Source organism: Cetorhinus maximus, chromosome 1 (genome assembly GCF_964194155.1).
Source record: "Cetorhinus maximus chromosome 1, sCetMax3.hap1.1, whole genome shotgun sequence".
Taxonomy (NCBI): Eukaryota; Metazoa; Chordata; class Chondrichthyes; order Lamniformes; family Cetorhinidae; genus Cetorhinus; species Cetorhinus maximus.
Genome location: NC_135879.1, coordinates 133,876,214 through 133,894,958, shown reverse-complemented (window position 1 = coordinate 133,894,958; position 18,745 = coordinate 133,876,214). Strand labels below are relative to the sequence as shown.

Below are 18,745 nucleotides of genomic sequence, written 5' to 3'. Positions count from 1 at the left end.
GTCCTTAATGCCCTACCCTGTATCCTGAGACTGTGACCCCTTGTTTTAGATCCCCCCAGCTAGAGGGAACATCATCCCTGCATCCAGTCTATCCATCCCTGTCAGAATTTTATATGTTTCAATGGGATCTCCCCTCATTCTTCTAAACTCCAGTGAATCCCTGCCTGTTGGCCTATAAAACAAAGTCATCAAGTCAGAAATGGAGATGGTTGGTGATGATTGCACAATGTTCAGCAACATTTGCAACTCCTCAAATACTGAAACAATCAACGTCCATATGCAGAAGGACCTGGACAACATCCAGGCTTGAGCTAATAAGTGGCAAGTGAACATTTGCACCACACAAGTGTCAGGCAATGGCCATCTCCAACAAGGTGGAATCTAACCATTTTCCCTTGACATTTAATGGTATTCCCATTGCTGAATTCCCCACTATCAACATCCTGGGGGTTACCATTAATCAAAACTGAAGTGAACCAGCCATATAAATACTGTGGCTATAAGAGCAGGTTAGAGGCTGAGAATTATGCAGCAACTAACTCACCTCCTGACTCTCCAAAGCCTCTCCACCATTTACAAGGCACATCAGGAAGTGTGATGGAAGTTTCTCCACTAGTCTGGATGAGTGCAGCTCGAACAACACTCAAGAAACTTGACACCATCCAGGACAAAGCAGCCTGCTTGACTGGCACCCCATCCTCAAACATTCACTCCCTCCAACACCATGCACAGTGGCAGCAGTGTGTATCATCTACAAGATACACGCAATTCACCATAGTTCCTTTAACAGCATCTTTCAAACCCACCATCGCTCCCATCTAGAAGGGCAAGGGCAGTAGATACATGGGAACACCACCACCTGCAAGTTCCCCTCCAAGCCACACACCATCCTGACTTGGAAATATATCGCCGTTCCTTCACTGTCACTGGGTCAAAATCCTGGAACTCCTCCCCAACAGTACTGTGGGTATGCCTACACCACATGGACTGCAGGAGTTCTAGAAGGAAGCTCATGATAATCTTCTCAAGGGCATTAGAGATGGGCAAAAAATGGTGTAGCCAGTGACCTCCACATCCCATGAAAGAGTAAATTTAAAAAAGACGACAGATGTAAGAGAGCACTGGAAAAATTAATCGCCAATCGTAAAATAATCAAATCATAAATTATGCTTTATGTTTTGATTCAAGAACAAAAGAGAATTTGATCCTAAAGGGTTGTTACCTAACATGGTCTAAAAGGGTTGCTCTAAAACTGCATTTCCTCTTCTCCAAGTTGATAAGTTGGATCTGTGATACATTATACAATGAACAATTTCATCTGTCAAATTTGCAAGCATGAAACAAGTACGAATACATTTCACTTTAGAGCTTTAAAAGTCAACCTAACAGTGATTGACATCATGAACACAGCTAAGCCACACCTTGACCCACAAAAAACAGACCAGGTTCTGAAGGTCTAAGATTAAAGTTGCAAATGGATCTCTAATCTGCACCTACACCATTAATTCAGCCTTTGTGAAATTAAGGTATCCATAGATCATAATAATGGCTACTCCAAAAGGCTTCAAGGCAAATAGGTCTTCAAGGATCTAAAGATTGTCAAAAACATTAGCAGCAAGGACATGAGTTTAAGTTTTACTAAGGGAATAAAACTTTCTCTGCCTTGAGCAAATGGTTTCCTTCTAAGGATTCCCAAGGTCAAGCAAATTCTTAGCTTAGCTTCTAGCCAAGGATTACAAAGCCCATGTTAACTGAAATGTAAAAAAATAGCTACATAAGGGACTTACCATACAATGAATGGTCTTGGTAGGAAGATCAGGTACACAATATAGAACAAAGAGTACAATTCTTAAGGGGGTACAGGAGCAGAGGGACCTAGGTGTGGATGTGCTTAAATCATTGAATGTAGCAGGACAGGTTGAGAGAGCAGTTAATAAAGCATATAGTATCTTAGGCTTTATTAGTAGGGGATATAGAGTACAAAGGCATGGATGTTATGTTAAACTCACATAGAACAGTGGTTCGGTATCAACTGGAATACTGCGTCCAGTTCTGGGTGCTACACTTTAGGAAGGATTTGAAGACATTGGACAAAATGCAGGAAAGATCCACGAGAATGACTCCTGAGATAAGAAACTTCAGTTACGTAGATAGATTGGAGAAGTTAGAACTGTTTTCCTTGGAGAAGGTTGAGAGGAGATTTAATAGAAGTATTCAAAATCATGAGGGGCCTGGACGGAGTAGATAGGGTTTAAGAAAAAAATAATGTTCCCATTAGTGGAAGGATCTAGAACAAGAGCACACAGATTTAAGGTAATTGGCAAAAGAAGCAATGGTGACATGAGGAAAAGCTTATTCATGCAGTGAGTAGTTAAGATCTGAAGTGCACTACAGTAGAGGCAGGTTCAATCGAAGAATTCGATTGTTATATGAAAAGGAAGAAAATGCAGGCAACGGGGAAAAGACGGGGGGGGGGGGGGTGGCATTAGGTAAATTACAGAGCCAGAGCAGACATGAGGGGCCAAATGGCCTGCTTCTCTGGTGTAACAATTCTGTTGAGGGCTGGTTTGTGATGCAGAGTGACTCCAACAGGGCGGGTTCAATTTCCGTACCAGCTGAGGTCATCCATGAAGGCCCTGCTTTCTCAATGTTGCCCCTCACCTGAGGTGTGGTGACCCTCAGGTCAAACTCACCACCAGTCATCTCTCTCTAATCGTGAAAATTCTAACAATCGCTCCTCTTTACTATCGCACCCCTGGCGACACTGGAGCTTGTATCTATTGAAGATGAATGGAATTGCCTTGTGGTTCCAAAGAGGAAATCCAACACCTCCCAATTAGAATGACCATATGCATGCTATTTGTATAATTAAGCTTTAGACAGGCAGGGATGCATCTTGCTGGAATGGTGCATTTCACAGTGCATGGCATCAGTTAAGACATTTTCCTGCACCCATCAGCTCACAAAGGTTTTGCATCGTAACTTGGAAGTGCAACCTGCTAATGTTGTTGCGATGGCAATGGGGCATCTAGGACCTTAAACGAATAGTGATCGGGTAAGACATGACCGAGAAGCAGACTGAATTAGAGTCAGTGAATTAGAGTCAAATGAGGTACAGAAAGAGAAGAGGGAAAAAAAGAATGGATGAAGAAAGGCAACAAGAAGGGACAGAAAGAATTTTCTTTTTAATTTTACATTCCATAAATCCCCAACAATTTATTACATGCAGAAGTGAGAATGAAAACTTTAAATTGCTCCCTTTCTGGACCAGAGAGGTGAGTTTAGTGGGCAATTAATGTTCAAATACAGCAAATTCTCAAAATGCAGGCTCAGGATGAGATGCCATTTATGCGAAGCAGTGACATAAATCAACCAGAAAGGTCTGCTGATTCGCAACTCGGACCGTATCTCTTAATCAAATTAATTTGGTAGCCAATTTACATATTAACAATGTGCATCATTAAGTGGCTTTTATTTTTCCAGTAAAATACAACCTGTTAGAGCGGAGTCAAATACAACTACAATACTGTTATTATTTAAGGGGCTGCCTTTTACTTTGTCACTGATTTTGTTAATTTAGTTTAATTGGCTGTGACTCGAAAGAGTTACAATACTGTTATTACAAACATTTTCAGATTTATTACTAATAATTGATAACTTATTCCTATAGAGAACTTTCATGCATAACCATCAGGCAACAGTAAATTATAGTTGAGACAAGTTGGACTTATCCTTAAATTAAATTCAATCATCCAGGCAAATGAATGCAATGAACAGATCATTTCCTTACCTGATTACAGGTGTCAGCCAGGGAATGTATAGCTTCTGAAAACATTGATGCAGACCCTGTATAAATCCAGGCAAGCAGTTTGAAGATAAAATTCAGTCCATTGCTAGAGAGTGGGGTTAACAAAAATAACATTGACAGAGAGAAAAAGTGGGATTTTTGTATTTTGAAGGAACATTTGAAAAGCAATTTTTCTTAAAGTTTGTTTTAAATTTAGCAAAGACAAGAAAATTAGTTTTGATTATAAACCAACGTGCCAAACAAACTAGAAATGGAACATCAACGTCCAATTTGGCCCAAAATCAAATTTTCTGTTTTCTCAAGAGATAGTCACCATAGCTTTTGGCCAGATCACTAAATGGAGAATTTTCTCTCCTATCCTGCAGCAGATATTTGCAAACTCTGCCTTTTGGGAGAGTAGAGTGGTGCACGGCATCGTGCGGGGAGGGGGAGAAGAGGCAGAGAGAATACATATTTACCATTATCTTGTTCTTTATGCAGATTTTATCCAATCCCAGTTTTAAAAGAAAATAAACTTTAAATACAAAACAAGGCCTTACATGCAGATTGCAACCATCACAACTTTTCCTGGTCCCTCTAAAAATGGTGTTGACTTAGTTGAGCGAGGCTAAAAGGAAAAATTAAAAACACAATCTATATTATTGATAGGTTAAAGCATAAATTACTGCAGTCCTATTAACTTGAAGAATTTACCCCTACCCACACCAATCCCTTATTTGATGAAATTTAACACGTTACTTTTCAACCAATAAAATTCAAAAAACCAGCAATTACAGCAAAAAGTGTTATGCATTTTACATATTTGCATACTCCTACACCTTGCTTTCTTTAAGGTGTATAAAAGGATGTGCTTAAGTAAAGAATGCCCTAGAAAATTGAGGCAAAGGAGAGTTCAGTGGTGCGTGGCACCAATCATCCAACGAGAGCAGCACTGACCTATGGATATGCAAACAGTTTAAAAAGTTACTTTCAGCTCTGACCTTTGTTTAATCAATTCATTTGTTTCCACAATTATATGATTACTACTGTAAGTAGAGTTGCAGTTACCCAAAAAAGGTTTTTGGATTGCTGTATACCTATTAGAGTCAAATCATGAGAAAAGTATCTCAAGCTTTTATAACTGCAGTGAATAACAAATGATCACCAGACAGAAACATTTCTGCACCTCTTGATTACTTAAGAGTCAAATTCAATTACCATGGACACTCTCAATACTTTGGATAACTAATATTCAGATTATCAGGCTGTTCTGGTTAACTTATGCAGTTTATCTTTCCTAACTACGAGACTTTAGCTTAGAATATTTTAAAAATAAGCATAACAAAAATTAAAATAAACTAAAATCTTAAAGTTGTCAGAAGTTTTTTTTTAAACAGAAGCTAAATTAATTACAAATGGCATCCAAGTGCACATTCACACAATTTGCACGCCCTGCCAGAAATTCAACAATGACAATCTTTGTATGATGGATAAACACTTTCACTCGCTCTCACAATTGCAGCCATTGTGCTATAAGTGTAGCTGACAGAGTAAGGGTTAATGTGGGACTGGGAGTCTCTTGTAAAGAGACACATGACCTGAGATTAGGGTGGGTCAGTTGTGGACTGGACATGGACCCATGTAGAAGCAAGCATGGAGTTAGCTCATAGTTTGGCTATACCCTGTATAGATGTACATAATTATGTGTTATCAATAAACACTTAATGTTCAACTATACAAGACTCAGCCTCTTCATGAGACACCAAGCAAACCCTTACAACAGCCACAGCTCAAATATTGACACTACACATATTTTAAAGGATAGCATCAAGGTGGTATATGCACGTGTTGAGACACAAGGCATGAATGGCTTGCAGTTAGTGCTGGAGACAAGGGTAGGAGAGGTGGCAGTTCATTAGAGGGCAAGGTCTCACAGTTATACTTCACATGAGTCAGGTGAGGGCTTCAATGGGATGGCCTTTACAAGGCTGATGGGTATGCAGAATGAAATGCTTTGGTAGGCCTGCCAGAAAGTCTGTGGTCAATGTCAAGGAGCATGGAGGAGTATAGCACCAAGATGGCATAGGGCTTTGTGCAGAACTTGAATTGCTCAGGATGATGTGGGGCTTGGAGGGGAACTTGCAGGTGGTAGTGTTCCCATGCACCTGCTGCCCTTGTCCTTTAAGGTGGTAGAGGTTGCGGGTTTGGAAGGTTCTGTCAAAGGAGTCTTGGTGAGTTGCTGCAGTGCATCACACAGATGGTACACACTGCTGCCACTGTGCGTTAGCGGTGGAGGGAGTGAATGTTTAAAATGGTGGATGGGGTGCCAACCAAGTGGGCTGTTTTTCCTGGATGGTGTTGAGCTTCTTGAGTGTTGTTGGAGCTGCACTCATCCAGGTAAGTGGAGAGTATTCCATTGCACCCGACTCGTGCCTTGTTGATGATGGACAGGCTTTGGAGAGTCATTATGTTAGTTGCTTGCTACAGAATTCTCAGCCTCTGACCTGCTCTTATGGCCACATATATATATTATATATATATATATAATATATTTCCTAAACAGTCTTACCATAGTGTTACCTAGAAACTCCCTGTATTCCCGCATTAACTTCTGGTTCCTGAAAAGATCTACAATGGAGAACAAGTATTAAATCATATCCACTTTGCATTTGGACAAATTCAATTAATTGAATTAACCAGGTCCATGACATTGCACTGACAGGGATTCGGAAAGAAGGACGAAAGGTATTTTGAGATGTGATGCAAGTGTTTTTGAATGATTCAAATAATGAATTTTCTTACCCTCTGCAAATAGGAAACATATTCATGTTCTTATCTTTCATATACCACAGTTCTAGAAGTACACATGGAAAACAGGGACAAACAGTGACTCAGGACTGTGTAATGGCATACTTATCTGTCTAGAATATTGCTTTGATGTGGAAGCAAAGAAAGAAAATTTAGAGGGGTTTCAGGGGACTCCACCTTCCAAATACAGACTTGTACATTGGAAATGAAATCTAAACCAGAACAGAATTTGAGCAAGGGTGAGGAGAATAACTCGAGGAGACTGAGGAATTGGTCTTTGGAATAATAATATCTGTTTTAACAAACAATAACTTGTATTTACATATTTAACAATTTTTGACAAAGAAAAAAACAATTTTGCAAGTACTTCAGAAATGTGTGTTTCTCCTTATTTTGAGGATGTATCTTAAAAGCTCAATTCTGGCTACTTTTACTGTTCCTGAAAAATACATTTCTAGCCATTAGTCCTTCTGTATTTTCAGCATCAATGGATAGAGAAGTTTTTGGGATAACAGCCTTAGAGATAGCCAGTTCCAGCAAACAATGAATAACTTTGTTGTAAAAAAAAAACCTAGTAATTACTGGCACAATTGGAATTGTACCTTGCTATCTTTTTAGGGCTTGCAAAATACATAACTGACAGTTAAAGAGACTTATGAACTTAAGCCTTCTCAAGGATATAGATCTCTAATGGAAAAGTGTTACATATCTTAAAGTCAAAGTGTTATATCGGCAAGTTTAATCAATGATGTGTAACTTTTACATTTTTCCCCATACCTTCATTATGTTGTAGTTCTTATTTCCAGGACTATAATAAACCTCCATGACAGGGATTCCTAGTAATAAGGAACTTTGTTCACAATTTGCTAGGGCTTCAAGCCTGGGTCTTTTTTTGGGCTCCACAGTCACCAAACAAGAATCATCACAAGTGCCCCCTTTTAGAGTCCAACAAATATAAGAAATAAATATTTGGTCTAATCAAACTAAAATAAGCCAAAATAAGCAGAGTCCCAACAAAAGCAAAAAGCACTTTCTCAACTAAATTATATTGCAATTATCTGCCCAGTCATGGAAAACATCAAGCGTACTAGTGGGCACCACATGCTTCCACTCCAGGGATACTTGGGGGCAGACCAGACCACAGTAGAGAGGCAGCAGGCAAGAATGAACCATAGGACCTGCCCATCCTGGAACTACAGGTTTTTATTTTAGCCAGGCCCAAGAACAGGTCCACCAGAAGATCCTCTGACTTACTGGTGCCACTCTTTATTGGGTTGTCAAAAAAGATTAGTAGCATGGACTAAAATGTAACCAAAAGTTAAGGAGCAACCCCTTCAGGTAACCTAATTAGACAAGAGGCTGCAACTTCTCAAATTGAATATGTACATGGACTCCTCTAAGCCACAAAATTCAAATGAAGCCAGAGTCTGCAAATGTGCTTAAAGTTGTCAGCTGCTGCTCAGTCCCACATCCTCCCACTTCAGATTCCCAACATTGCAGGGAAGCACTCCTGCATAGGGGGCATTCCATTAGGAACCCTGCCTCTGTCAAACAGTAAAAAGACACACCTAGGCATATCTGGACAGGAGACGAGAGTGAGGAAGTGGAGGGTATGTAGCATGACCTGTACACTCCTCTTTCCAGTGTGGAATAGCAGAGAGAATTTCCTTCAGATAGTTCAAGTTACAAGATGCAGGTTTCCAAGGGAGGGTTTGTTGCTTTGTGCAGGTAAGACCCTCCACTTGAACAGTGATAAAATCAAGCAGAATCCCTCTACATTTGAGTCTCCTTGATATACCCAATGGAATAGGAGCTGAGACCAACCTTTGCACCTGTATAAGTTTTGGCCGTAAACAGGGCCCAAACAGAACATCTAATGGTCCCAGCGACATCAACCGCCATCCATTGTGTGGCTGACTGATTACTGATGCAACTCAGGCCCTCTACACTGTCCTATGTGCCAGCCACATGGAAATATTGATTGCGGAGTAGTGGTTCCACCAAGATGGTGGAACCATTCCAATAAATGTGAGGCCCTGCTTGATGCAACCATGTTCCAGACCCTGATAAGATTTGATAAAAGACAGGCTGATAAAAGGCTGCACGTATACCAAGCAACTCGATGAAAAGGAGCTGCCAGTCATAACTCCATTCTGAAGGGTTTTCTATGTATGAGTATTTCTGGCAGGTCTCAAGACAGAAAGTTGCAAGCTTGGTGCAGAGATAAATCAAAAACCACTGCAAGCAGGAGGCTTACACCCACAACAGAAATCCATATTTCCTTTTGTCTAAGAAGTCAATGAGCTTCCTCAATTAGTGGATGGAATCAAAGTGGCCAACTGGAACCACGGCATAGTAGCCACCAGTTGTTTATGGCAAGTGTTTGACCTTGGTAAGACAGCAAATGGGAAATTCCTGTATAGCACACTTGGCAAGCTGTAACTTTAGTGTTAAGATGTTACCAACTTCAGCTGGACTAAGGTAAACTCCCAAATACAAAAGGTGAATGGTTACCCTTGGCAAAGAGGTAGAATCAATGTCCCCATAATATTTTTAAATCTTGTGCACAACCTGTTCATTTCAATGTGCAAAATCATAAAGGGGACAATTGAGTGGCCTGCATGGTTCCTCCAAGGTTGCTGCATGGTTGTGCACCCACATAGCTTGAGAGAACACATTGGCTGGAGCTCCTCAGCAGAGAATCGATCACTTACCAAGTCCACTAATCTACCAGGAGTCCAGAGCATTTGTGCCATATGATCCTTGCAGAAGATGCTGGCACTCACCCATACGCCAAAAGTCAACAGGGTCCATGACCATGGGAGCACATCATTCACATAAGCCAATATTACAACTTCCTTGCCCAGTTCATGCAGGGCCAGACCTAACAATTGCTTCAGAAAGAGGCACTGGAAAGGCTCCACACAGGTTGTGTGTATCTGGCCAGCTATAGGGCTAAACTGAAGTAGTGCCAGAGATCCATTAATTTTCATCAGACAGTGGTGTCAGCACACAGAATTTGGATCTGGGTGATGAAATATGACCTGAATCCGAATGCCTTCACAATTCCGAACAAATAGCTGCAATCCATCCTATCGAATGCCTTCCCAGATCCAGGGTAAGGAATACATCCAATTATCACTCGTCTGGGAATGATGACTCAGGTGCCCAACCAGGTAGATGCTATCATGGATTGAATGGCTTGGGACAGTGTAGGGCTGCTCAGGGCAGATCATGTGGACCAACACAGTGCCAACTCCAGTCAACCTCATCTCTACCTAGATCTCACCCCCCTGATCCACAGAACCGTCATCCCTAGCCTCCTCCAGGGGATCCAGGTCAGAGGCCAGAAGTGAATCAGGGTCCTCCCATCACTTTGAGGAAGCGCAACAAAAGTGAAAGGTTACAGAACAGCCAGGGACAAGATTGTATCCCATAGTCCACTCAACACCAAGCCTAGACTGAGGGAAGAAGAGGCCTTCCCCTTCTCCACTACCACTAATCCACCCTAAGGTGAAAAAAACTATCAGCCTCAATAAGTTCAAGGAATTCCCAAGGCCCTAAAGTGGGTCTGAGAACACTGTCCCCACCCTGCACCAGCATCCAGACTGCCCCACTCATTCAAGGGTGGCTAAATTGTGAAGCCATGGCCACCCCATCTCCCTCTAAAAGTACCTGGGTGATGCCACCCCACTAGAAACATAGCAAAAAGCTGTGCCTCCTGCACTTTCCAGCAGTGATGGTGAATCCAACAAATGGCTCACAAGAGGAATTCCTGAACCCATTTGTGGTGAACACTCCTCTTCAGCAGGAGGGTGCTCTTTTGCAGAATCACCTCTCACTTCCAAGAAGCAACACTGCCTCTTTCTCCCAGATGGGCACTAAGGGAGACAGAGTTATATCTCCAACGCTATTTCCTCTCCCACAACCCCTTTCTTCTTGAGAAGAGAGTGCAACCCAGGTAGTGTGAGGGCTGGACTGTCCATCTGAAGTCGTGTGAATGCAGATTTCGTCACCAGCCCAACAGCACTGGAATCAGACTGTAGATGCTTTGTCTTTTTCTTTACCGTCTTCTCCAGAGGATAGTCATCCAACTCCCCAGCGAAGGCAGTGTTGATTGTTGTGTCGACTGACTTTGGTAGTCATGATTCCAAGGTTCAGTGACTGGACAATTCTTGCGAATATGCTCCACCGCCTTACAGGTGTCGAACCACATGCCCCCGGAGAACCAATACATCTTAAAGCCAGTTCCTGATTTTCAGCCAGACAAGTAAACTATCTAAGTAGCACAGTTCTACTTCTTTTCTGCACCCAGGTAATTTGTTCAACCTAGGCAAGGCAATGGGGTGCTGCTGCTGGTAACCAATTTTGACTGACTTGACTGATACACCCACACACACCTCTTTTCACTTTCCTCACTGGGGCAACAATGTAATGGCAAAACATTTTGTTAGTTAGTCCGTTCTTCCTCCCTTTTCTTCAGTCTCTCAGGCTACAACAATAGGGAAAAAGTTCCAATGCACAAAGCAATAAATAGTTTTCCAGTGGTACAATGGACCCTACCATTTCAGGAAAAATAAACGAGGCTTCTTTTTCCTCTCCTCTCCTGGTCCTCCTCCAATAGAAACATAGAAAATAGGAGGAGTAGGTCATTCGGCCCTTCACGGCTGCTCCGCCATTCAGTACGATTATGGCTGATCCTCCAACTCAACGCCATACTCCCGTGCTCTCCCCATACCCCTTGACGCCTTTTGAGTCCAGAAATCGATTTCCTTCTTAAATATATTAAATGACTTCTGTGGTAGAGAATTCCATAGGTTCACTACCCTGAGTGAAGGTTCACCACCCCTGAGTGAAGAAGTTTCTCCTCATCTCAGTCCTAAATGGTCTACCCTGTATCCAGAGACTATGACCCCTTGTTCTAGACCCACCCCAGCCAGAGGAAATATCATCCCTGCGTCCAGTCTGTCCATCCCTGTCAAAATTTTATATGTTTCAATGAGATCCCCCCTCATTCCTCTAAGCTCCAGTGAATACAGACCTAGTTGGCCCAATCTCTACTCATACAACATCCCAGGAATCAGTCTGGTGAACCTTCGCAGCACTCCCTCTATGAAAAGTATACCCTTTCTTAGGTAAGGAGACCAAAAGTGCATACAATATTCAGGTGTGATCTCACGTAATGAAGGCCAACATACTATTTGCCTTCTTAACTACTTACTGCACCTGCATGCTTGTTTTCAGTGATTGGTGTACAAGGACACCCAGGTCCCTTAGTGCATCAACATTTAAACAATACTCTTCTATTCTGTTTTTCCTGCCAAAGTGAACAACTTCACACTTATCTATGTAATTCTGCATCTGCCATGTATGTGTCCACACAGTCAACCTGTCTAAATCGCCTCGAAGCATCTGAAGACCCTCCTCATCGCTCACATTCCCACCAAGTTTCGTTTCGTGTCGTCAGCAAACTTGGAAATATTACATTTGGTTCCCTCATTTTGGTCTGTCCTAAATATTGAGTACCCTTGGATATTCAGTTCCCAGTCTTGGTCACCCTGCAGCCATGTCTCCATAATCACAATCATATCATACCATTTACATCTATTTGTGCTGTTAATTTGTCTACCTCATTGCAAATGCTCTGTGCATTCAGATACAGTCCTTTTAGACTTGTCTTTTTAATATTTTAACACATTTTTTTGTACTATGGCCCTATTTGCTGCTAGCCCTCATTTCCTCTACCTTCCACTTTTGCTTTCTATTTTTCTATCTTTCATTTCTATCTTTGTTTCCCTCTCTTTGGTCTTCCCGCTAAGGCTCCCACTCCCCACCAATCTAGTTTAAACCCTCCCCCACAGCAACAACGAACACCCCTGCAAGGATTTTGGTCACGGTCCTGCTGGGGTGCAACCCGTTCTTGTATAGATCCCATCTTCCCCAGAATCGGTCCCAATGCCTCAGGAATCTAAATCCCTCCCTCCTACAACATCTCTCCAGCCACACATTCATCTGGTTTATTCTCCTATTCCTGATCACGCTAGCATGTGGCACTGGGAGAAATCCTGAGATTATTACCTTTGAGGTCCTACTTTTTAAATTTATTTCCTAGCTCCCTATTTTCTGCTTTCAGAACCTCATCCCTCTTTTTACCTGTCGTTGGTACTGATATGAACCTGACCTCTGGCTGTTCACCCTTTTTACTTCAGAATGTCCTGCAGTCGCTCAGTGACATCCTTGACCCTGGCACCAGGGAGGAAACATACCACATTGGTGTCACGTCTGCGGTCGCAGAAACATCTATCTGTTCCCCTTACGATAGAATCCCTACCGTTATCGCTCTCCCACTCTTTTCTCCTCCTCTCTATGCAGCTGAGCCACTCATGGTGCCACGGATTTAGCTCTTGCTGCTTTCCCCTGAGAAACCATCTCCCCCAGCAGTATCCAAAATGGAAAATCTGTTGAAGAGGGAGATGGACCCAAGGGACTCCTTCAATACCTGCCTAGTGCTTTTACTCTGTCTGGCGGTCACCTATCCCCTTTCTGCCTGTGCACTCTTTACCTACGGTGTGGCCACCTCACTATGTGCTATCCACGAAAATCTCATCCTTGCAGATGCTCCACAGTGACTCCAGCTGCAGCTCCAGCTCCGAAACACGGATTTCAAGTAGCTGCAGCTGGAGACACTTCCTGCATACATGGTCGCCCTGGACACTGGAAGTGGCCCTGACTTCCCACATCGCAGAGGAGGAGCATTCCACTTGGCCGAGCTGCCCTGCCATGGCTTACCCTTAAATTACTCCCTTTACTTTCACTTCCTCTAGTTTAGAAAATATTGAGGACAGAAGGAATACTTACCAGGTCCTACTTATCAAGGCCGCCACTCTTCTTACAGAGGAAAGGTAGAAAATGAAAGGATCAACTCCTTCCCTCTTCAGCGAACTCCCTCCATCACCAAACTCCAACTGAAGCATTCTAATACAGCCCAAAGCAGCACTCTCATTAAGACAAAAGCAGCACTGGAGAATGCTTGCTTTTATGCTGTCTGAATCTAGCTTCTGAAACCCTGTTTAAGCCAGTTAACTAATTAACTAGCTGCAGCTGCAAGCAGAACCTGTGTATATCCCCTATTTTAAAGCTGGACTAAAACTCACCCTCCCCCAACCCAAAGAGCAACTTTCAATTAGTTGCTAAATTAAAGATTAGACTTTAGATAGAAATTAACCCTCAAAAGTCTCTCTCTCACCAAACTCCAACCGAAGCACTCTAATGCAGCCCAATGCAGCACTCCTGTGGGTTCTTTGATTTTTCCTTCCCACTGGCCTGGTTAGGCTTTTCTTTTCGTTTTTTTGTGTTTCAGAGCTAGATATAACTTTCTTTACTCAACAGTAGCTGAAGAGTTCTATAGAAATCAATGACTTTCATTACACAGAGAGGCAACTAAAGATAAACAAATTTTATATCTGTTTTTTTAACTGTATCCTTACTGCTATACCAAATCTCCATGAGGGAGAAACACCTGGCCAGTTCTGATCATGATATAATTAGGTTTAATCCAAGACTGTAACCAATGTAACGCTGCCCCCAGATTTTAAGAGGGCTAACTTTACAAAAATGACTCAAGAAATTGCAGAAGCTGACAGGGCAATCCATCTGGATGGACAATCAATTACTGAGGACAAATGGGGTTTATTTAAAACTATTCTCAAACAGAATGAATCCATGTACATCTCAAGGTATCACATGTCAGGAAGACAAACACAGTCATAAGATTAACCAAGAGATCTCTGGAAAAGGAGATAGTCTGTGTAACTGTGGCGGCAACAGAAAAAGCTTCTTCTGGCACATTAGATGTCAAAGACCATTAAGAGTTGTATAAGGCCCTGAAAGGATACTGAAGGGCAGATTTATTCTGACAGACCTGCTAAATGACTATTTTTCAGTCTATACTCCAATAGATGTTGATGTTCCAGAGAAGGAATGCACAGTATTAAATAGAATAGATGTTAAAATAGATAGTAATGCCATTTTGGAACGATTAGAAGCCCTCAAAAAGATAGGGCTCTAGGTCTGGATATTATCTAATCAAAGGTGGTCAAAGCGATGGGATGGATGCTCCTCCTCATATATTCAACAGTTCAAAAGAGTGAGACACAACTCCCTTAGACTGGAAGTTAGTCATGTAGTTCATATTTTCAAAAACAGGGAAGAAAGAACCAGTGAACTGCTGGCCTATCAGATTGTTGTCCATTATTGGAAAGATGCTAGAAGAGATAAAAGATGTTCTTTATGGTCATTAGGAAAGGGAAGAAGTCATTATAAATTCACAACACAGCTTCTAGAAAAATAGGTCTATTAACAAATGAGTTTTTCTTTTCAGGAAGTCACTAGGGTAATGGATGAGGAAAATCCAGTAGACATTGTCTGCCTGGACTTTGATAACATAGCCCAAATTAGGTTACTTCACACTAGGTTACCTCATAAGATGGAATCTTATAGCACACTAGAAATTTGAAACACCGGATTAGAAATTGGCTCCAATCCTACAGTCAAAACATTGTAGTTAACAGATGTGGCTCAACTAGGAGGTACATCGCTAGTGGTGTCCCCCAGGGATCAGTCCTAGGTCCGCTACTATTCATGGTCCTTATTAATGATCTGAACAGCAGTGTTGGAAGAATGGAAAGTAAGTTTGCAAATGACATCAAATCTGTGCAAGAATTAACATGGTAGAGGAGTACAATCAAATCCAAAAAGATTTACATGTGCTGGGAAGTGGGTCACACATTGACAAATGGCATTTAATTTAGATAAATGTAGCATCATGCATGTTGGCAGGTCCAACGCACCATTTGCAGGGAACAATAATGAAAGAGGTTAAGAGGGAAAAAGATCTTGGTGTTAATGTGCACAGATCACTTAAGATTCATATTAGGCACTGGGCCCTATTAATATAACCATTCATTATAAATCAAAGGACACCATTTTGATACCATAAAGGTTGCTGATAGGCAGCATCAAGAATACTGTATGCAAGTTTCGTTTGATTTCCCCATATGGTTGTCAAGAGGTCGATGATAGAGAGCTACCAGAACCTGACCACATGGTTAATTACTGCGAGAACAATTATGTCCAGGCCCAAGACATGACAATGGCCCTTGGCAACTTGGAAAAGGTCCAAACAAAGCCAAAAGAATGAATACTTGCTTAAAGACTACTCAAACAGACTCAAGGCCCTTGATCCATTTAGAGTAGCAGATTTAGAGGTAGCCTGTTGGGGTCTGTAAAATAATTAAAATACTGGATAGCATGCATATGGATAGGTTATTCCAGTTTAACAGATTGGGGAGGACCAGTGAACATGAATTTAAACATTCAATTCCTACTCTTACATAGTTATGCAGTCCTTTTTACAGAGAACACAGCCTCTGGAATACATTACAGGCTATCGTGTTGGGTGTTGAAACTCTCCATGCCTTCAACAGGGAGCTAGATTGACCCCTGACAGAAGCAGCTATCAAATCACTCGGAAGCCAAGTGTCTTTATAGCTAACACTTGGTCAGTGTGATCTCAGGGACTGGCTTTGATTGCCTGAAGCCGGCGAGAGAAATTTTATGCAGCATTTTCTTCCCTCTATTGACCCTGCGTTTTTCCTGTATTTTGCCTCTCCCAGGAGGTTATAAAACGACAGGGATGGGTGCAAGACGCGTGGAGGGAAGTCAGCAGACACAAGTGTTTAGCCATGATAGATCAGCCATTGCGGTATGGAGCAAGGTGATAGACTAGCTGGTTTTTTCCCACCTATTGATTTTGTATCACTAAGTTTGCCAGTTTAGGAGGAGGACATTTGGAATGTTTTCATGGATAGACATTTCCTTTATTCATAGAATGCGTTGCTAAATTTTTTCAATTGGAAATTTAATCAACTTGATTTGCCAGTTTTCTTCCTGTATATTTCTCTCAGTTTCATGTATATGAAATTTTAACCAAGTGCAAGGCAACACAAATTTGGAAAAGTTACACAATGTGAAACTAATGTGATGGACAAAAATGTACACAACAAATACTTTTATATATATTTTTTAAAAGATCTTCTGCTATGCTGCTCACTACTTACGGTAATCAGGTGATTTGCTGCCTTATGCTATTGAGCACATATATCAGGGAATGTTGCAGAGAAGTATGTCAACTGGTCCATCAATTCTGTGCCAGTATTATTCTCCACATAAGCACCTAATTTAACCCCACTCCCCTGCTTCCTCATCACACTCTTCAATACAGTATTCCGCTTTTTCAAGCAACAATGCAACTTTCATTTCAAAGAATTTAAGGACCCTACTTCAATGGTTTGAGGCACGAATTGCATTTTTAAGCTATGATCTGCTTAATGTTTATCTAATCTCTCAATTCTTTTTCTTAAATTTATGCTCGCTGTTTATTTGAAAAGAATGTGCAGGGCAACGGGGATAAAGCAGGAAAATGGAACTGAGAGTTGTTCATTCAGAGAACTGGTGCAGGCACGATGGGCCAAATGGCCTCCTTGTGTACTGTAACAATTCTGTAATAAAATGATAACTGGCAGGTGCTATAGATTCTCCTCAATCTTCTACCTGCTCATAAAGCATTTGCACTCCTTTCTTAATTCCTGGACATGAGTTCAGAGGCATAGGTATGAAACACAAATATTGCCATTAGCCCACTCTTGCAAGCTGCAAAAAAATATTTTTTTTTTTTTAAATTGTTCCACTTCTGCCTCAGCCTCACTCCAGTCATCTCTCACCTGCTGCCAGAATTCCTAACACCCCAGCTGACTCAACTCCAATAATGTTTATTTAACTCCAGGGACCTTTGCTGACCCAGAGATCCTGTGACATTTATTTAACTTTGGGAATCCCTGATGGCTCATTGATTTGCAACTTTATTTAAGTAATTAGTGGATTTTTACTAGACCACGGATCATTTCATTTAATTACTTTGGGGAAAGCCTTTCTCTTGGTAAAAATCATGTTATTATTTACCTTTTATTAATTAATTTTATTCAATCATGTTCTCCTAAAAATGAAGCTTACTTCTTACCTGCTTTGCAATTTTATTGTGCCCCTCAACTTCATTTATCTGCTTTAGGTCTACTATTTGCTCCACTCGTCCATGAAAATTACTTTTCATTTCCACATAATTTTTTCCCCATTTATTCCTATTAACACATTGCTTCAATTTTTCCCTTTCTGCTCACTTCAGCCCTGTCCTCCAACTTCCTCTGGCTCTTACTGGCTCTCCACATCCACCTAGGTTCTCTTTTCCCCATGCTCCATATCCATTTACCTATTCAATTCTACTCTTCTCTATTTATTTTAAACTACCATCCCTCGCTTCCTTCTCCTGCAGTACTCACTGCATATCGCTTCTAACTACTCTTGCATGCTTAAACTTAAAAGTGTAAAATTAAAGCACGTGGGATTGGGAGTAGTGTATTGAGATGGATAGAAAACTGGTTGGCAGACAGGAAACAAAGAGTAGGAATAAATGGGTCTTTTTCTGAACGGCAGGCAGTGACTAATGGGGTACCGCAGGGTTTGGTGCTGGGACCCCAGCTATACACAATGTATATTAATGATTTAGATGAGGGAATTAAATGTAACATCTCCAAATTTGCAGATGACACAAAGCTGGGTGGGAGGGTGAGCTGTGAGGAGGATGCAGAGATGCTTCAGGGTGATTTAGACAAGCTGAGTGAGTGGGCAAATGCATGGCAGATGCAGTAGAATGTGGACAGATGTGAGGTTATCCACTTTGGTAGCAAAAACAGGAAGGCAGATTATCTTAATGGCTATAAATTGAGAGAGGGGAATGTACAACGAGGCCTGGGTGTCCTTGTACACCAGTTGCTGAAGGTAAGCATGCAGGTACAGCAGGTAGTAAAGAAGGCAAACGGTATGTTGGCCTTCATTGTGAGAGGATTCGAGTACAGGAGCAGGGATGTCTTGCTGCAATTATACAGGGCCTTGGTGAGACCACACCTGGAATATTGTGTGCAGTTTTGGTCTCCTTATCTGAGGAAGGATGTTCTTGCTATAGAGGGAGTGCAGTGAAGGTTTACCAGATTGATTCCTGGGATGGCGGGACTGACATATGAGGAGAGATTGAGTCGG

The 18,745-nt window shown here is 41.6% G+C and overlaps 1 protein-coding gene and 1 long non-coding RNA gene across 4 annotated transcripts in view; one reads left to right on the top strand and one right to left on the bottom strand.

The window, feature by feature from the left end:
- The window catches only part of LOC144683762 (uncharacterized), a 1,025,508-nt gene that overhangs the window by 750,942 nt on the left and 255,821 nt on the right, over window positions 1-18,745 (top strand). The window lies entirely within an intron of this gene.
- slc30a9 (solute carrier family 30 member 9) overlaps window positions 1-18,745 on the bottom strand; it is a 142,857-nt gene that overhangs the window by 61,982 nt on the left and 62,130 nt on the right. For all 3 annotated transcript variants that reach the window (XM_078547089.1, XM_078547099.1, XM_078547107.1), the window contains 3 exons: window positions 6,357-6,415; window positions 4,348-4,415; window positions 3,791-3,893 (listed from right to left, as the gene is read on the bottom strand). In XM_078547089.1, coding sequence (XP_078403215.1) covers window positions 3,791-3,893; window positions 4,348-4,415; window positions 6,357-6,415 — 230 coding nt within the window. The remainder of the gene's footprint in view (window positions 1-3,790; window positions 3,894-4,347; window positions 4,416-6,356; window positions 6,416-18,745) is intronic.